At 38.9% G+C, this 20,694-nt stretch overlaps 1 protein-coding gene across 1 annotated transcript in view; it reads left to right on the top strand.

Moving 5' to 3' along the window:
• Positions 1-20,694, top strand: part of ATRNL1 (attractin like 1) — an 891,320-nt gene that overhangs the window by 175,250 nt on the left and 695,376 nt on the right. The window contains 1 exon segment of the mRNA XM_027596871.2: positions 6,153-6,366. Within this exon segment, the coding sequence (XP_027452672.2) occupies positions 6,153-6,366 (214 nt within the window).

Here is a 20,694-nt window from a genome sequence, read left to right on the forward strand (position 1 = left end):
CAAGAATCATTATTTAGAATTCTTAGGTAACTAAATGAATTTATTTGATGAATAGTTAATACTGATATTAATTGTAGAAAAATATTTGCCCCAGACTACTGTTTTCATTTTTCCATGGTGAATGAGAAATCCTCCCTGCTACTTCCCTCCTCCTGCCCTCCGCTGACCGCCCTGGGTCGTTGTACTAGAACCTTTTATCTCTTAAGATCATTCCTGATTTTTGATGAAGAATAGGATACTGATTTTATTTTATTTTTTTAAATGTTTTTATTTTTCTTTTCAGTATCAGATATTCTTCCATTATAATAGGCAGTACTTTCATATAATATTTCATCCCTTCACTTGATTTTCCATTCTTTTTTTTTAAGATTTTTTATTTATTTATTTGACAGAGAGAGAGAGAGTTAGCGAGAGCAGGAACACAAGTGGGGGAGTGGGAGAAGGGGAAGCAGGTTTCCCGCTGAGCAGGGAGCCCGCCGTGGGGCTCGATCCCAGGACCCTGGGACCATGACCTGAGCTGAAGGCAGACGCTTAACGACTGAGCCACCCAGGCGCCCCTGATTTTACTTTTATTACTAACAGAGGAATATGCATCTGGTGTTTAAAAAGTGATCTAAGAACAGTTTTTATAAATGTTAAAAAAAATTAAGGGGACTTACTCATACTCCCTTTTGAAATTTTTTTTTCCTAATTAAACTAGTTCTTTTTTTACAATTTTTTTATTATGTTCTGTTAATCACCATATATTACATCATTAGTTTTTGATGTACTGTTCCATGATTCATTGTTTGCGTATAACACCCAGTGCTCCATTCAGTACATGCCCTCTTTAATACCCATCACCAGGCTAACCCATCCCCCCACCCCTCTCCGCTCTAGAACCCTCACCTAGCTAACTTTTGTAGGACTTTGAGTTGGCCAGCACATGAAGATATTTGCAGGGAGGCAATAGAAGCATCTATGGTTTTTTTTCTTTATTTGTCTTGTTTGACAGCTACTAGCCTGATGACTGGAAGGCAAGATGTATGTCGTTTCATGTAGGAGAGACACCAGTTGAATTTTTCAAAAATATTTTAGAAAAATGTGAGAAGATATATTTGTAAAGTTTTATTTTTAATTACATAGTTATTATAAAATATAAATTAATCTCTTATATTCTTATGATGGTAGGGGCTTCATTTCTTCATTTATAAAATTGGGAAACAGTTACCAATGATCATTTAAAAATTAGTTCTGTTGAATATGTATCACTTATGAAGTATTATTATTGGTAGGTCCACATTCTTTGAGCTTTAGAAAGTACTAGTATTTGGCATTACAGCTCTCTTGCTTTTTTCCTTGTTCAAAATATAGTATTTTTAGTTTTTACACTATAATCTTGAAATGTGCTATTTTAGAAGTTGCATATTTCAAGGTTTCTTGTGTTCCTCATTTTTTCTTGCTTGTTATTATAGATCATAAAGATTGGACTAACAGTTATTTTGGATGTGTGAGGAACTTAGATTTGAGAGTTTATGGACTAGCATGTCCTAGGAAAGAAAAATGTTTTATTTCATTAGAGAGCTGAGCTTTAGCAAAATTTCAAAGATGGGAGCTTCTGCAAGGTGACATTCCATTAAGCATACCTTTATGTAAAATGAATTATATCCCAAGTCATTCCAGTTGTATACACTTAAGATAACCCTTCTTTGGCAAATAAAGACAGGCAAATTCAGGCAATTTAAAGAGATATCCTGGGTCAAATAATCATTTACTTATCGGAAATGGCTAATGAAATGTTGTAATGATTTATGGTGTGCTGCAGTAAGTTTTCATAATATAGTAATTTGTCTTTGATTTTCAACTGCCTGTCCAGTTCATTTACTGGGTAATAGTTACTTTAAATGTTTTATCCATGGCTTCATTTTTCTGTTTCTCTCCTCTTCCTCTCAGATCCTTATCATGATGAGTTAGGGAGTAATATTTCATTTTAAATGACTTGTCTTTACTACAGATAGTCGGAAATGTAGGCAGAGTCACTGTAATGTGAAGCACAGTCATTAATCTGAAATATCTATGTTGGATTGACTCCTGCTGTTATTATCAAGAACTATAAAAATGTTATAGTTTTTTGTTATCAAAATATCTTTCAGAATAATGTATGAAATATATGGTGATTGCAAGACAAAGCAGCATGTGTATTTTTATAATTAGAAACATTTATTAAGTACTATCTCTGTCTCAGGAATTGGATGGTGGAAAATAACCATATCTGTTCTAATGAACTTTGGTTCACAAAATTTATTGACTACCTACTATCTGTATAGTATTCTACTAAGTGATATGAAATCTGTCATAATGAATACTCATAGGATATTTTCATTGTATCTAAGAAATATTTGTTGAATGTTTACTATGAAATTTGTTGTAGTTTTACACCTTGCAAATTTCTAGGTCTATAGCTATCTTTAGAAGCTCGGTAGGACTATTTGTATAACATATTTAGAATAAACACTGGATATATCTATCTTATATCTGTATGTTAAACACTCAAATAGAGAGACATATTTTTCTCTCTCCTGACAGTCCACAATGTAAAAAAGGTGATGTGGAGTTTTGAAATCACCTTGCATTATGATATTATTAACTTAGAAAATAAATATATTATGTATATTAAGGCAGAAGTGTTTAGGAATCATGTCAGCAAGATGACAGGATGGAAATTTCCAGCTCTTGTTCCCTCACGGAAACTTTGGTTTGAACAACCATTCATATACAAAAATATCTTTGCAAGAGCTAGGTAAACTATGTAAGAGATTATAGCACTTGGGAGAAGTGCAAAAATAAGAAAGGACAGTTTTACATTACCTGCATCATCCCTCTCCCAAGCCCATGCAGGGCAGTGAAGCATGGTGAGAGATATCTTTTGCAAAGGGGAAGGAGAGTGAAATGAGCACCTGACATTGCTGTTGACCCCAGCTCCAGGGCTTCTCTAGTGAACCCCAGTGCCCAATTGGTTCCTACTGACCCAGACACCAGGCATGCTCCAGACTGATCCGCATGGCCTCACACTCTAGGTTGGCCTCCTGTGGCCCTAGGCTCCAGGAGACCTAAGGTCCATGACCTTCCCGGTATATTCTAGTACTGGTTCCTGTGGACCCAAGGCCAGGCTCACCCTTGGAGATTCAAGCTTCAGGCCCTTCCCTGTATACCCAACCTTCAGGCTTACCCCCGTGCTCCCAGGTACCAGGCCCATCCTTCATGGACTCAGAACCAGGCCTGCCTCCATGGATCTGGTCACCAGGCCTACCCTAGAGACCCTGGCACCAGGCTAGCCCCCACAGACTCTGGACCAGGTCCATACCCATGAGTCCAGGTGCCAGGCTCACCCCAGCACTAAGCTGGCATCCATGGATTCAGGATCGAAAATTTTCCCAGTGCCAGGTTAAACTTCATGTTTCCTTCAGTCTGTCCCAAGAAATTCAGGCTCCATATTGGCCCCTGTGGACCCAGCTGCAGGCCTGCCACCATGGACGCAGGTTCTAGGCTTGCCCTCATGGACCTAGTTACCATGCCTACTTCAATGGACCCTTGTACCAGGTGGCCCCTGTGCACCCAGGATCCAGGTCTGTACCTACAGACACAGATTCTGGACCCACTCCCATGAATCCAGGCAGTTGGCCTGCTCATGTGGACACAATCTCCAGACCTACTGCACTGGTCCTAAGCTCCAGGCTTGTCCCTCTGAATCCAGGTACCAGGCAGGCCTCTGTGGACCCATACTCTAGACCTGATCACCCACTGACCTAGCCACCAGGCTAGCCTAGCTGTGTACTCCAGCAGTAAACCCGCCTATGGATTCTACTACATAGCCCTCTAGAATTTCTGGATAAGCTGAATGATGAAGAGCTTTCCTTACTGAAGTCTGTCTATAAAGATTGAAAGAAGTAGTTACTTCTTCAAATGAGACACCAATACAAGGCCATAGGGATCACAAAAAATCAGGGAAGTATGACACTACCAAAACAACAGAATAAAGTATCAGTAACTGACCCTAAATAATGGAGAACTAAAAACTGTCTGACAATTCAAAATAATCATCTAAAAGAAGCTTAGTGAGCTAAAAGAGATATAGATAGACAACTAAATTATATTAGGAAAATAATATGTGAACAAAATGAGAAATTTAAAAAAGACATAGAAATCATAAAAAAGAACCAAACAGAATTATAGAGCTAAAGAGCGCTGTGATTGAACTTAAAAAATTCATACAGCACTTCAATAGCAGACACTGTCAAGCAGAAGAAAAGAATCAGTGAGCTCAAAGACAAGTCATTTGAAATTACCCAGTCAGAAGTGGAAAAAGAAAAAAAGAATGAAAAAAAGTGAAGAAAACCTATGGGACTTATGATAGACCATCAGATGCATCCATACATGGATTACGGGACTGCCAGAAGGCATAGAGAAAGCAAAAAGGGGTAGAAAGCTCTTTAAAGAAATAATAACAGGAAAATTTTAAATCTGAAACTTCTCAAATGAACATCCAGATCCATGAGACCCCAAATAGATTAAAAACATAAAGAGACCTTCACCAAGACACATTATAACAGAGAGCCCAGAAACAAATCCATGCTTTTAAGATCAATTGATCATCAACAGAGGTGTCAAGAACACACAATGGGGAAAGGACAGTCTCTTCAGTAAATGATGCTGGGAAAACTGGATATCTTCATGCAGAAGAATGAAAGTAGACCCTTATCTCATACCATATACAAAAATCTGAAAATGGATTAAAGACACAAATGGAAGACCTGAAACAGTAAAAATTCTAGAAGAAAACATGGAGAAGAGGCTTCTTGACATTGGTCAGGGCAATGATTTTTTGGAAATGGCCCTAAGAGTACAGGCAACGAACAAAACTAGACAAATTGCATTGCATCAAACTAATGAGCTTCTGCACAGCAAAGAAGGCAATCAGCACAGTAAAGAGACAACCTGTGGAGTGGGAGAAAATGTTTGTAAACCATACATCTGGTAATGAGTTAATGTCCAAAATATATAAGAACTCAAATAACTCAATAGCAAAGAAAAAAACCCACTGAAGAAATGGGCAAAGGATACGAATAGACATTTTTCCAAAGAGAATATACAGATTGCCAGCAGGTATATGATAACAAGCTGGACATCACTAATCATCAGGGAAATACTAATCAAAATTAAAGTGACCCATCATCTCACACCTGTTAGAATGGCTGTTAACAAAAAGAAAGGAGATAAGTTGGCAAAGATGTGGAGAAAAAGGAACCCTTGTACACTGTTGGTGGGAATGCAAATTGGTATAGTCAATTTGAAAAACAGTATGGGGGTTCCTCAAAAAATTAAAAGTAGAACTAACAAGTGATCCAGCAATCCCATGTCTGTGTATGTATCCAAAGGGAATGTAAACAGGATATCAATGAGATATCTGCACTCCCATATTCACTGCAGCATTATTCACAATAGCCAAAGTATGGAAACAGCCTGTGTTCATCGATGGGTAAATGGATAAAGAAAATGAAATGTGATATGTGATATTATATATCTGTATGTGTGATATATATATGAGATAGATAGATAATGGCATATTACGTAGGCTTACAAAAGCGGAAAATCTTGCCATTTGCAACAACATGTATAAACCTGGAAGACATTATGCTAGGTGAAATAAGCCAGATACAGAAAGACAAATACTGCATGATTGTACTAATAGTGAAATCCAGAAAAGTCAAACTCTTAAAAGCGGATAGTAGAATGGTGGTTGCCAGGCTCAGGGGATGAGGGAAATGTAAGGATATAGGTCCAAAGGTACAAAGTTGCAGTTACACAGGATAAATAAGCTCTGGATATTTATAACTTCATTTTGTAGAAGAGGAAACTGAGGTTCACAAGGGCTAAATAACTGACCCCAATTATGTAGGATGAGAGCAAAAATCTGTGTTTGAAAAATAGTGTTCTTTTCTACATCATTCTCCAAAATGTATTGGAATTGTTAATTATCCTTGGTACAGGAAGTCATTAGAAAGGCAGTTCTATATATCTTTAAATGTAATTTTTAATGATAATGAGCTATTTGCTAAGGAATATGACTTTTTATATCTAACTTTTTTTAATGCTCCGTTTGCTATTGTTTACAGAAAGTATCACCGTGGGTAGGCTTGCGCAAGATCAATATATCCTACTGGGGATGGGAAGACATGTCTCCTTTTACAAACACAACACTGCAGTGGCTTCCTGGTGAACCGAATGATTCTGGGTTCTGTGCATATCTGGAAAAGGCTGCAGTGGCAGGCCTAAAAGCTAATCCTTGTACATCTATGGCAGAAGGCCTTGTCTGTGAAAAACCGGTTGGTAAGTAGTACTAGTATTTCTTTAAAAATATTCTGTTTCTACCTCCTCTTCTGATCACCCCCTTCCGCTTGTGAAAGTGTGTGTGCCTGAGGTAACTTTCACCATCCTTTCATGATGTTGATTCCCTGGTAATTTTAGTAAGTTTTATCTTTATCCCACATTCCCCACTTACTATTAGTGACCTTAGGGTTAACTTGTGAAAATACCAAAATTTTATTATTTTATGCAATCTTTATTTCTTGGTTGACTCTATTCTTAATTTTGTTAACGTCTTTTACTTTTATAATAACAGTGTTTGGAAGAAAGATTTGTTTTTAAGATTAACAACTAATTTAGAATCATTTTCATCTTACAGATCTATTTCATTTGGCAAGTAAGAAGAAACTTTTCTGTTACATCTTTTTTTTGCCTAATATGTCATTTTGTGGTGATTGACTTTTATTATTTTTTATATTGGCGATAACATTCAAACCCAAAACCTGTACTAATTATGTTGTAACTTTTTATTTGGTTTTATTAGCCAGTATAAAATGTTAGACATGGACATTGTTTTTTAAGTTTTTATTTTAATTCCAGTTAGTTAACATACAGTGTAATATTAGTTTCCGGTGTACAGGATAGTGACTCAGCACTTCCATACAATACCTGGTGCTCATCACGACAAGTGCACTCCTTAATCCCCATCATCTATTTCACCCATCCCCCCAAACCCTTCCCTCTGGTCACCATCAATTTGTTCTCTATAGTTGAAAGTCTGGTTTTTCTTTTGTCTCTCTGTCTTTTTTCCCTTTGCTCATTTGTTTTGTTTCTTAAATTCCACATATGAGTGAAATCATATGGTATTTGTCTTGAAATGGATTTTTGTTAAGTGATAAATGAATATTAAATTATTTTCTTTTTTAAACTTTTTTATTTTTGTGAAATATACATAATATAAAATTTACCATTTTCACCATTTTTATCTTTAAATTTTTTATTGTTATGTTAATGCCCATACATTACATCATTAGTTTTTGATGTAGTGTTCCATGATTCATTGTTTGTGCATAACACCCAGTGCTCTACGCAGAACGTGCCCTCTTTAATACCCATCACCAGGCTAACGCATCCCCCCACCCCCCTCCCCTCTAAAACCTTCAGTTTGTTTTTCAGAGTCCATCATCTCTCATGGTTCATCTCCCCCTCCGATTTACTCCCCTTCATTCTTCCCCTCCTGCTATCTTCTTCTTTTTTTTTCTTAACATATATTGCATTATTTGTTTCAGAGGTACAGATCTGTGATTTAACAGTCTTGCACAATTCACAGTGCTCACCATAGCACATACCCTCCCCAATGTCTATCACCCAGCCACCCCATCCCTCCCACCCCCACCTCTCCAGCAACCCTCAGTTTGTTTCCTGAGATTAAGAATTCCTCATATCAGTGAGGTCATATGATACATGTCTTTCCCTGATTGACTTATTTCACTCAGCATAACACCCTCCAGTTCCATCCACATTGTTGCAAATGGCAAGATCTCATTCCTTTGGATGGCTGCATAATATTCCATTGTGTATATATACCACATCTTCTTTTTTTTTTTTTTTTTTTTTTTTTTTAATTTTTTATTGTTATGTTAATCACCATATATTACATCATTAGTTTTTGGTGCAGTGTTCCATGATTCATTGTTTGTTCATAACACCCAGTGCTCCATGCAGAACGTGCCCTCCTCAATACCCATCACCAGGCTAACCCATCCCCCTACCCCCCTCCCCTCTAGAACCCTCAGTTTGTTTTTCAGAGTCCATCATCTCTCATGGTTCGTCTCCCCCTCTGACATACTCCCCTTTTCTTCCTCTCCTGTTATCTTCTTCTTTTTCTTTTTTCTTAAAATATGTTGCATTATTTGTTTCAGAAGTACAGATCTGTGATTCAACAGTCTTGCACAATTCACAGCGCTCACCGTAGCACATACCCTCCCCAATGTCCATCACCCAGCCACCCCATCCCTCCCACCCCCCAACCACTCCAGTAACACTCAGTTTCTTTCCTGAGATTAAGAATTCCTCATATCAGTGAGGTCATGTGATACATGTCTTTCTCTGATTGACTTATTTCACTCAGCATAACACCCTCCAGTTCCATCCACGTCGTTGCAAATGGCAAGATCTCATTCCTTTTGATGGCTGCATAATATTCCATTGTGTATATATACCACATCTTCTTTATCCATTCATCTGTCGATGGGCATCTTGGCTCTTTCCACAGTTTGGCTATGGTGGACATTGCTGCTATAAACATTGGGGTACATGTACCCCTTCGGGTCCCTACATTTGTATCTTTGTGGTAAATACCCAGTAGTGCAATTGCTGGATCGAACGGTAGCTCTAATTTCAACTGTTTGAGGAACCTCCATACTGTTTTCCAGAGGGGTTGCACCAGCTTGCATTCCCACCAACAGTGTAGGAGGGTTCCCCTTTCTCCACATCCCCGCCAACATCTGTCGTTCCCTGACTTGTTAATTTTAGCCATTCTGACGGGTGTGAGGTGGTATCTCATTGAGGTTTTGATTTGGATTTCCCTGATGCCAAGCGATGTTGAGCACTTTTTCATGTGCCTGTTGGCCATTTGGATGTCTTCTTTGGAGAAATGTCTGTTCATGTCTTCTGCCCATTTCTTGATTGGATTATTTGTTCTTTGAGTGTTGAGTTTGATAAGTTCTTTATAGATTTTGGATACTAGCCCTTTATCTGATACGTCATTTGCAAATATTTTCTCCCATTCTGTCGGTTGTCTTTTGGTTTTGTGGACTGTTTCTTTTGCTGTGCAGAAGCTTTTTATCTTGATGAAATCCCAATAGTTCATTTTTGCCCTGGCTTCCCGTGCCTTTGGCGATGTTTCTAGGAAGAAGTTGCTGCGGCTAAGGTCGAAAAGGTTGCTACCTGTGTTCTCCTTTAGGATTTGGATGGACTCCTGTCTCACGTTTAAGTCTTTCAACCATTTGGAGTCTATTTTTGTGTGTGGTGTAAGGAAATGGTCCAGTTTCATTCTTCTGCATGTGGCTGTCCAATTTTCCCAACACCATTTGTTGAAGAGACTGTCTTTTTGCCATTGGACATTCTTTCCTGCTTTGTCAAAAATAAGTTGACCATAGAGTTGAGGGTCCATTTCTGGGCTCTCAATTCTGTTCCATTGATCTATGTGTCTGTTTTTGTGCCAGTACCATACTGTCTTGATGATGACCGCTTTGTAATAGAGCTGGAAGTCCGGAATTGTGATGCCACCAGCTTTGCTTTTCTTTTTCAGTATTCCTCTGGCTATTCTGGGTCTCTTCTGGTTCCATACAAATTTTAGGATTATTTGTTCCATTTCTTTGAAAAAAGTGGATGGTATTTTGATGGGGATTGCATTGAATGTGTAGATTGCTCTAGGTAGCATTGACATCTTCACAATGTTGATTCTCCCAATCCATGAGCATGGAACGTTTTTCCATTTCTTTGTGTCTTCTTCAATTTCTTTCCTGAGTATTTTATAGTTTTCTGAGTACAGATCCTTTGCCTCTTTGGTTAGATTTATTCCTAGGTATCTAATGGTTTTGGGTGCAATTGTAAATGGGATAGACTCCTTGATTTGTCTCTCTTCTGTCTTGTTGTTGGTGTATAGGAATGCCACTGATTTCTGTGCATTGATTTTATATCCTGCTACTTTACTGAATTCCTGTATGAGTTCTAGCAGTTTTGGGGTGGAGTCTTTTGGGTTTTCCACATACAGTATCATATCATCTGCAAAGAGTGAGAGTTTGACTTCCTCTTTGCCGATTTGGATGCCTTTGATTTCTTTTTGTTGTCTGATTGCTGTGGCTAGGACTTCTAATACTATGTTGAATAGCAGTGGTGAGAGTGGACATCCCTGCCGCGTTCCTGACCTTAGGGGAAAAGCTCTCAGCCTTTCCCCATTGAGAATGATATTCGCTGTAGGTTTTTCGTAGATGGCTTTTATGATATTGAGGTATGTACCCTCTATCCCTATACTCTGAAGAGTTTTGATCAAGAAAGGATGTTGTACTTTGTCAAATGCTTTTTCTGCATCTATTGAGAGGATCATATGATTCTTGTTCTTTCTTTTGTTAATGTATTGTATCACGTTGATTGATTTGCGGATGTTGAACCAGCCTTGCAGCCCAGGAATAAATCCCACTTGGTCGTGGTGAATAATCCTTTTAATGTACTGTTGGATCCTATTGGCTAGTATTTTGGTGAGAATTTTTGCATCCATGTTCATCAAGGATATTGGTCTGTAATTCTCTTTTTTGATGGGGTCTTTGTCTGGTTTTGGGATCAAGGTAATGCTGGCCTCATAAAATGAGTTTGGAAGTTTCCCTTCCATTTCTATTTTTTGGAACAGTTTCAGGAGAATAGGTATTAATTCTTCTTGAAATGTCTGATAGAATTCCCCTGGGAAGCCATCTGGCCCTGGGCTTTTGTTTCTTGGGAGATTTTTGATGACTGTTTCAATTTCCGTAGTGGTTATAGGTCTGTTCAGGTTTTCTATTTCTTCCTGGTTCAATTTTGGTAGTTGATACATCTCTAGGAATGCACCCATTTCTTCCAGGTTATCTAATTTGCTGGCATAGAGTTGCTCATAATATGTTCTTATAATTGTTTGTATTTCTTTGGTGTTGCTTGTGATCTCTCCTCTTTCATTCATGATTTTGTTGATTTGGGTCATTTCTCTTTTCTTTTTGATCAGTCTGGCCAGGGGTTTATCAATCTTGTTAATTCTTTCAAAGAACCAGCTCCTAGTTTCGTTGATCTGTTCTACTGTTCTTTTGGTTTCTAGTTCATTGATTTCTGCTCTGATCTTTATGATTTCTCTTCTCCTGCTGGGTTTAGGCTTTCTTTGCTGTTCTTTCTCCAGCTCCTTTAGATGTAGGGTTAGGTTGTGTATTTGAGACCTTTCTTGTTTCTTGAGAAAGGCTTGTATTGCTATATACTTTCCTCTCAGGACTGCCTTTGCTGTATCCCAAAGATTTTGAACAGTTGTGTTTTCATTTTCATTGGTTTCCATGAATTTTTTTAATTCTTCTTTAATTTCTTGGTTGACCCATTCATTCTTTAGTAGGATGCTCTTTAGCCTCCATGTATTTGAGTTCTTTCCGACTTTCCTCTTGTGGTTGAGTTCTAGTTTCAAAGCATTGTGGTCTGAAAATATGCAGGGAATGATCCCAATCTTTTGGTACCGATTGAGACCTGATTTGTGACCTAGGATGTGATCAATTCTGGAGAATGTTCCATGGGCACTAGAGAAGAATGTGTATTCCGTTGCTTTGGGATGGAATGTTCTGAATATGTCTGTGAAGTCCATTTGGTCCAGTGTGTCATTTAACATCTTTATTTCCTTGTTGATCTTTTGCTTAGATGATCTGTCCATTTCAGTCAGGGGGATGTTAAAATCCCCCACTATTATTGTATTGTTGTCAATGTGTTTCTTTGCTTTTGTTATTAATTGGCTTATATAATTGGCCGCTCCCATGTTCGGGGCATAGATATTTACAATTGTTAGATCTTCTTGTTGGATAGACCCTTTAAGTAGGATATAGTGTCCTTCCTCATCTCTTATTACAGTCTTTGTTTTAAAATCTAGTTTGTCTGATATAAGGATTGCCACCCCAGCTTTCTTTTGGTGTCCATTAGCATGGTAAATGGTTTTCCACCCCCTCACTTTCAATCTGGGGGTGTCTTTGGGTGTAAAATGAGTCTCTTGCAGACAGCATATTGATGGGTCTTGTTTTTTAATCCAATCTGATAGCCTGTGTCTTTTGATTGGGGCATTTAGCCCATTTACATTCAGGGTAACTATTGAAAGGTATGAATTTACTGCCATTGTATTACCTGTAAGGTGACTGTTAACTGTCTGTTGTCTGTGTTCGTTTCTGCTCTTTGCTGCTTTTAGGTTCTCTCTTTGCTTAGAGGACCCCTCTCAATATTTCTTGGAGGGCTGGTTTCGTGTTTGCAAATTCTTTTAGTTTTTGTTTGTTCTGGAAGCTTTTGATCTCTCCTTCTATTTTCAATGATAGCCTAGCTGGATATAGTATTCTTGGCTGCATATTTTTCTCGTTTAGTGCTCTGAAGATATCTTGCCAGTCCTTTCTGGCCTGCCAGGTCTCTGTGGATAGGTCTGTTGCCAATCTAATGTTTCTACCATTGTAGGTTACATATCTCTTCTCCCGAGCTGCTTTCAGGATTTTCTCTTTGTCTCTGAGACTCGTAAGTTTTACTATTAGATGTCGGGGTGTTGACCTATTTTTATTGATTTTGAGAGGGGTTCTCTGTGCCTCCTGGATTTTAATGCCTGTTTCCTTCCTCACATTAGGGAAGTTCTCTGCTATAATTTGCTCCAATATACCTTCTGCCCCTCTCTCTCTCTCTTCTTCTTCTGGGATCCCAATTATTCTAATGTTGTTTCGTCTTATCGCATCACTTATCTCTCGAATTCTGCCCTCGTGATCCTGTAGTTGTTTCTCTCTCTTTTTCTCAGCCTCTTTATTTTCTATCATTTGGTCTTCTATATCGCTGATTCTCTCTTCTGCCTCATTTATCCTAGCATTTAGTGCCCCCATTTTTGATTGCACCTCATCAATAGCCTTTTTGATTTCGATTTGGTTAGATTTTAGTTCTTTTATTTCTCCAGAAAGGGTTTCTCTAATAACTTCCACGCTTTTTTCAAGCCCAGCTAGTATCTTTAAAGTCATGATTCTGAACTCTAGGTCCGACATCGTACTAATGTCCGTATTGAGTAGGTCCCTGGCTGACGGTACTACCTCTTGTTCTTTTTGCTGAGGTGATTTCTTTCGTCTTGTCATTTTGTCCAGAGGAGAATAGATGAATGAGAGAACAAAAGGCTAACAGGTTTACTACGTCCCCAGCAAATATACTGTATACAAATCAGAAAAGACCTGAAACCAGGGGAAAAGAAAGGGAAAGAAAGAAAAAAGAAAGAGAAAAAGAAAAAAAAAAGAAAAAAAGATAAAAACAAAAACAAAACAATTCAAAAAAGGCAGAATATGATCAAATATGGTCAGGCTAGTGCATAGATCAGTGCCACACACTAGATTTTGGGCGTATTTTGGTCTGTTAGAAAAAAGTGCCTCCTAAAATTTTAAAGGAAGAAAGACATATATGTACAAAATAAGGGTTGATACAATGAAGGGATGGAAGATGACTGTAAAGATGAAAATTATAAAAGATTTTATAAAAGGACTTGGTAAGATAAGTTGTTTGAAAAAAGAAAGAAGATTTAAGGAAAAAAAAAAAAAAGGAAAAAGGGAGAGAATGTGATCAGGCAGGAGACTAGAACAAAGCCATACACTAGTGATTTAGGGTATATTTTGATCTGTTAGAAGAAACTGTACCTCAAAATTTTAAAGAGAGAACAACTTATATATATATGCCAAAAACAAGGATAACTACTATGAAGGGATAAAATATGACTCTAAAAATGAAAAAAAAAATTTTTTTTTTTTTTAAAAAAAAGGGATTTATAAGATGTTGGTTGAAAAAGGGAAAAAGAAAAATAAAAAAAAGTCAACAAAAATTAACTTTGATGAAATAATGAATCATGGTAAAAAAAAAAAAAAAGAAGCCATGAATCTATGTGCAGTATTCCCCTAGCGCTGGAGTTCTCCTATTCTCCTTGATCGATCAACTTGTTCTTGGCTTGCTGGCTGTTTGTGTTGATCTTCTGGGGGAGGGGCCTGTTGCTGTGGTTTCCAAATGTCTTTGCCGGAGGCGGAATTGCCCCGCCCTTGTCGGTCCGGGCTAAGGAAGCTGCTCCAGTTTGCTCTCAGGAGCTTTTGTTCCCTGCAAGCTCTCGCACAGCTTTGGAGGACCAGGGCAGAAATGGCGGCCTCCCAGTCTCCGCCCGGAGGAGCCGAGAACTCGGGGCCCCGCTCCTCAGTGCGCCCCCAGAGAAAAGCAGTCACTCCCGTGTCCCCGGTCTCCGGCCGCTCTCCATGCTCACCCGGCCTGTGATCGAGCGTTGCTATCTCTGGCACCCGACCCCGCTCGGAGTCTCCAAATCCAGCAGATCCCTGCAGTGCGTTCCCGCACCGCTCCTCCCCGGGAAGGAAGGGGAGTCTCCCCAGATCTGCTGCTTGTTGGGTCCTTGCTGGGGGAGCCGTGCCCCGACTGGGCCGCAGATCACAGTTTATGGCAACCCCGAGCTGAGAGCCCGCGACTCTGCTCCGTATCTGCAGCCGGCTTCCCCGCCCCGACACCTGGGAGCTCTGCCGCACTCAGGCACCCCCGGTCTCTCTGTGACCCCAAGGGTCCTGAGACCACACTGTCCCGGGAGTATTCCACCCCCCGCTTAGCCACTGCAGCGACGTCCCTCCGCCGAGCCAACTTTTAAAAGGTCCGATTTTGTGCTCCGCGGCTCTAGCACTTGCCAGAAGCGGCCGGCGGAGGCCCCTCCCCCGCCGTTTATCCTCCCGAATATCGCCTCGGATTCACTTCTCCGCACGTCCTACCTTCCAGTAAGTGGTCGCTTCTCTGTTCAGAGAGTTGTTGCTACTCTCCTGTTCGATCTCCTGTTGAGTTCGTAGGTGTTCAGAATGGTTTGATCCCTATTCAGCTGAATTCCTGAGACCAGACAAAATCTAGGTCTCCTACTCCTCCGCCATCTTGCTCCGCCCCCCTATATACCACATCTTCTTTATCCATTCATCTGTCGATGGACATCTTGGCTCTTTCCACAGTTTGGCTATTGTGGACATTGCTGCTATAAACATTGGGGTGCATGTACCCCTTCGGATCCCTACATTTGTATCTTTGGGGTAAATACCCAGTAGTGCAATTGCTGGATTGTACAGTAGCTCTATTTTCAACTTTTTGAGGAACCTCCATACTGTTTTCCAGAGTGGTTGCACCAGCTTGCATTCCCACCAACAGTGTAGGAGGGTTCCCCTTTCTCCGCATCCCCGCCAACATCTGTCGCTTCCTGACTTGTTAATTTTAGCCATTCTGACTGGTGTGAGGTGGTATCTCATTGAGGTTTTGATTTCGATTTCCCTGATGCCGAGCGATGTTGAGCACTTTTTCATGTGTCTGTTGGCCATTTGGATGTCTTCTTTGGAAAAATGTCTGTTCATGTCTTCTGCCCATTTCTTGATTGGATTATTTGTTCTTTGGGTGTTGAGTTTGATAAGTTCTTTATAGATTGTGGATACTAGCCCTTTATCTGATATGTCATTTGCAAATATTTTCTCCCATTCTGTGGGTTGTCTTTTGGTTTTGTGGACTGTTTCTTTTGCTGTGCAAAAGCTTTTTATCTTGATGAAATCCCAATAGTCCATGTTTGCCCTTGCTTCCCTTGCCTTTGGCGATGTTTCTAGGAAGAAGTTGCTGCGGCTGAGGTTGAAGAGGTTGCTACCTGTGTTCTCCTTTAGGATTTTGATGGACCCCTGTCTCACGTTTAGGTCTTTCAACCATTTGGAGTCTATTTTTGTGTGTGGTGTAAGGAAATGGTCCAGTTTCATTCTTCTGCATGTGGCTGTCCAATTTTCCAAACACCATTTGTTGAAGAGACTTTTTTCCATTAGACATTCTTTCCTGCTTTGTCAAAGATCAGTTGACCATAGAGTTGAGGGTCCATTTCTGGGCTCTCTATGCTGTTCCACTGATCTATGTGTCTATGTTTATGCCAGTACCGTACTGTCTTGATGATGACAGCTTTGTAATAGAGCCAGAAGTCCAGAATTGTGATGCCGCCAGCTTTGCTTTTCTTTTTCAAGATTCCTCTGGCTATTCGGGGTCTTTTCCAGTTCCATACAAATTTTAGGATTATTTGTTCCATTTCTTTGAAAAAAGTGGTTGGTATTTTGATGGGAATTGCATTGAATGTGTAGATTGCTCTAAGTAGCTTTGATATCTTCACAATATTTGTTCTTCCAGCCATGAGCATGGAATGTTTTTCCATCTTTGTGTCTTCCTCAATTTCTTTCATGAGCATTTTATAGTTTTCTGAGGACAGATCCTTTGCCTCTTTGATTAGATTTATTCCTAGGTATCTTATGGTTTTGGGTGCCGTTGTAAACGGGATCGATTCCTTAATTTCTCTCTCTTCTGTCTTGTTGTTGGTGTATAGTAATGCCAATGATTTCTGTACATTGATTTTGTATCCTGCCACTTTACTGAATTTGTGTATGAGTTCTAGCAGATTTGGGGTGGAGTCTTTTGGGTTTTCCACCTAAAGTATCATATCATCTGCAAAGAGTGAGAGTTGACTTCCTCTTTGCTGATTTGGATGCCCTGGATTTCTGTTTGTTGTCTGATTGCTGTGGCTAGGAGTTCTAATACTATGTTGAATAGCAGTGGTGATAGTGGACATCCCTGCTGTGTTCCTGACCTTAGGGGGAAAGCTCTCAGCTTTTCCTCATTGAGAATGATATTCGCTGTAGGTTTTTCATAGATGGCTTTTATGATATTGAGGTATGTACCCTCTATCCCTCTACTCGGAAGAGTTTGGATCAAGAAAGGATGCTGTACTTTGTCAAATGCTTTTTCTGCATATATTGAGAGGATCATATGATTCTTTGTCTTTCTTTTGTTAATGTATTGTATCATGTTGATTGATTTGAGGATGTTGAACCAACCTTGCAGCCCAGGGATAAATCCAACTTGGTTGTGGTGAATAATCCTTTTAATGTACCGTTGGATCCTATTGTCTAGTATTTTGGTGAGAATTTTTGCATCCATCTTCATCAAGGATATTGGTCTGTAATCCTCCTTTTTGATGGGGTCTTTGCTGGTTTTGGGATCAAGGTAATGGCGGCCTCATAAAACGAGTTTGGAAGTTTTCCTTCCATTTCTATTTTTTGGAACAGTTTCAGGAGAATAGGTGTTAATTCTCCTTTAAATGTTTGGTAGAATTCGCTTGGGAAGCCATCTGGCCCTGGGCTTTTGTTTGTTGGGAGATTTTTGATGACTGCTTCAATTTCCTTAGTGGTTATAGGTCTGTTCAGGTTCTCTATTTCTTCCTGGTTCAATTTTGGTAGTTGATATATCTCTAAGGATGCATCCATTTTTTCCAGATTATCTAATTTGCTGGCATATAGTTGCTCATAATATGTTCTTAGAATTGTTTGTATTTCTTTGGTGTTGGTTGTGATCTCTCCTCTTTCATTCGTGATTTTGTTGATTTGGGTCATTTCTCTTTTTTTTTGATAAGTCTGGCCAGGGGTTTATTAATCTTGTTAAGTCTTTCAAAGAACCAGCTCCTAGTTTCGTTGATATGTTCTACTCTTCTTTTGGTTTCTATTTCATTGATTTCTGCTCTGATCTTTATTATTTCTCTTCTCCTGCTGGGTTTAGGCTTTATTTGCTGTTTTTTCTCTAGCTCCTTTAGGTGTAGGGTTAGGTTGTGTATTTGAGACCTTTCTTGTTTCTTGAGAAAGGTTTGTATTGTTATATACTTTCCTCTTAGGACTGCCTTTGCTGTATCCCAAAGATTTTGAACAGTTGTGTTTTCATTTTCATTGGTTTCCATGAATTTTTTTAATTCTTCTTTAATTTCCTGGTTGACCCATTCATTCTTTAGTAGGATGCTCTTTAACCTTCATGTATTTGAGTTCTTTCCAACTTTCCTCTTGTGATTGAGTTCTAGTTTCAAAGCATCGTGGCCTGAAAATATGCAGGAATAATCCCAATCTTTTGGTACTGGTTGAGACCTGATTTGTGAGCTAGGATGTGATCTCTCCTGCAGAAGGTTTCATGGGCACCAGAGAAGAATGTGTATTCCGTTGCTTTGGGATGGAATGTTCTGAATATGTCTGTGAAGTCCATTTGGTCCAGTGTGTCATTTAAAGTCTTTATTTCCTTGTTGATCTTTTGCTTAGATGATCTGTCCATTTTAGTCAGGGGGGTGTTAGAGTCCCCCACTATTATTGTATTGTTGTCAATGTGTTTCTTTGCTTTTGTTATTAATTGCTGTATATAATTGGCTGCTCCCATGTTAAGGGCATAGATATTTACAGTTGTTAGATCTTCTTGTTGGATATACCCTTAAGTAGGATATAGTGTCCTTCTTCATCTCCTATTACAGTCTTTGTTTTAAAATCTAATTTGTGTGATATAAGGTTGCCACCCCAGCTTTCTTTCGGTGTCCATTAGCATGGTAATTGGTTTTCCACCATGGTAAATGGTTTTCCACTTTCAATCTGGGGGTGACTTTGGGTCTAAAATGAGTCTCTTGCAGACAGCATATCGATGGGTCTTGTTTTTTAATCCAATCTGATAGCCTGTGCCTTTTGATTGGGGCATTTAGCCCATTTACATTGAAGGTAACTATTGAAAGATATGAATTTAGTGCCATTGTATTGCCTGTATGGTGACTGTTACTGTATACTGTCTGTGTTCCTTTATGGTCTATGCTGCTTTTAGGCTCTCTCTTTGCTTAGAGGACCCCTTTTAATATTTCTTGTACGGCTGGTTTCGTGTTTGCAAATTCCTTTAGCTTTTGTTTGTCCTGGAAGCTTTTTATCTCTCCTTCTATTTTCAATGATAGCCTGGCTGGATATAATATTCTTGGCTGCATATTTTTCTCGTTTAGTGCTCTGAATATATCATGAGTTATATATAGCAGTCCTTTCTGGCCTGCCAGGTCTCTGTGGATAGGTCTGTTGCCAATCTAATGTTTCTACCATTATAGGTTACATATCTCTTCTCACGAGGTGCTTTCAAGATTTTCTCTTTGTCTCTTAGACTCGTAAGTTTTACTATTAGATGTTGGGGTGTTGACTTATTTTTATTGATTTTGAGAGGGGTGTCTCCTGGATTTTGATGCCTGTTTCCTTCCCCACATTAGGGAAGTTCTCTGATATAATTTGCTCCAGTATACCTTCTGCCCCTCTCTCTCTTTCTTCTTCTTCTGGGATCCCAATTATTCTAATGTTGTTTCGGTTATCGTATCGTTTATCTCTCGAATTCTGCCCTCGTGATCCAGTAGTTGTTTATCTCTCTTTTTCTCAGCTTCTTTATTTTCCATCATTTGGTTTTCTATATTGCTGATTCTCTCTTCTGCCTCATTTATCCTAGCAGTTAGTGCCCCCATTTTTGATTGCACCTCATTAACAGCCTTTTTGATTTTGACTTGGTTAGATTTTAGTTCTTTTATTTCTCCAGAAAGGGTTTCTCTAATAACTTCCATGCTTTTTTCAAGCCCAGCTAGTATCTTTAAAATCATGATTCTGAACTCTAGGTCCGACATCGTACTAATGTCCATATTGAGTAGGTCCCTGGCAGACGGTACTACCTCTTGTTCTTTTTGTTGAGATGATTTTTTTTGTCTTGTCATTTTGTCCAGAGAATAGATGAATGAGAGAACAAAATGGTAACAGGTAAACAACGTCCCGAGAAAATATACCCTAAACAAATCAGAAAAGACTTGAAACCAGGGGAAAAGAAAGAGAAAGGAAGAAAAAAGAAAGAGAAAAAAAGAAATAGAAAAAAATAAAAACAAACAAAAACAGAACAAAACAAAAAAACAGAATATGATCAAATATGATCAGGCTTGTGCATAGATCAGTGCCACACACTAGATTTTGGGTGTATTTTGGTCTGTTAGAAGAAAGTGCCTCCTAAAATTTTAAAGAAAGAAAGACTTAAATATGTAGAAAAATAAAGGTAGATACGATGAAGGGATGGAATATAACTGTAAAGATGAAAAGTATAAAAAAGTTTAAAAAAGGAATTGATAAGAAGGTGTTTGAAAAAAGAAAGAAGAGGATTAAAAAAAAAGAAAGAAAATGGGAGAGAATGTGATCAGGCAGGTTAGTAGAACAAAGCCATATGCTAGTGATTTAGGGTATATTTTGATATGTTAGGAGAAACTGTATCTCAAAATTTTAAAGAGAGAACAACTTATATATATATATATATGCGAAAAATAAGGGCAAATACTATGAAGGGATAGAATATGACTCTAAAAGTGAAAAATAAAAAAAAATTTTTAAAGGGGATTGATAAGATGTTGGTTGAAAAAGGGAAAAAGAAAAATTAAAAAAAAATTTAAAAAATTAACTTTGAAAGACTAATGAATCCTGGTAAAAAAAGCCATCAATTCTATGTGCCGTACTCCCCTAGCACTGGAGTTCTCCCGTTCTCATTGATCGGTAAACTTGGTCTTGGCTGGCTGTTCGTGCTGATCTTCTGGGGGAGGGGCCTGTTGCCGTGGTTCCCAAATGTCTTTGCTGGTGGCGGAATTGCCCTGCCCTTGCTGGGCCACGCTAAGCAATCTGCTCGGATTTGCTCTTGGGAGCTTTTTTTCCCTGCAAACTTTCCGTACAGCCT

Source organism: Zalophus californianus, chromosome 15 (assembly GCF_009762305.2).
Source record: "Zalophus californianus isolate mZalCal1 chromosome 15, mZalCal1.pri.v2, whole genome shotgun sequence".
Classification (NCBI taxonomy): domain Eukaryota; kingdom Metazoa; phylum Chordata; class Mammalia; order Carnivora; family Otariidae; genus Zalophus; species Zalophus californianus.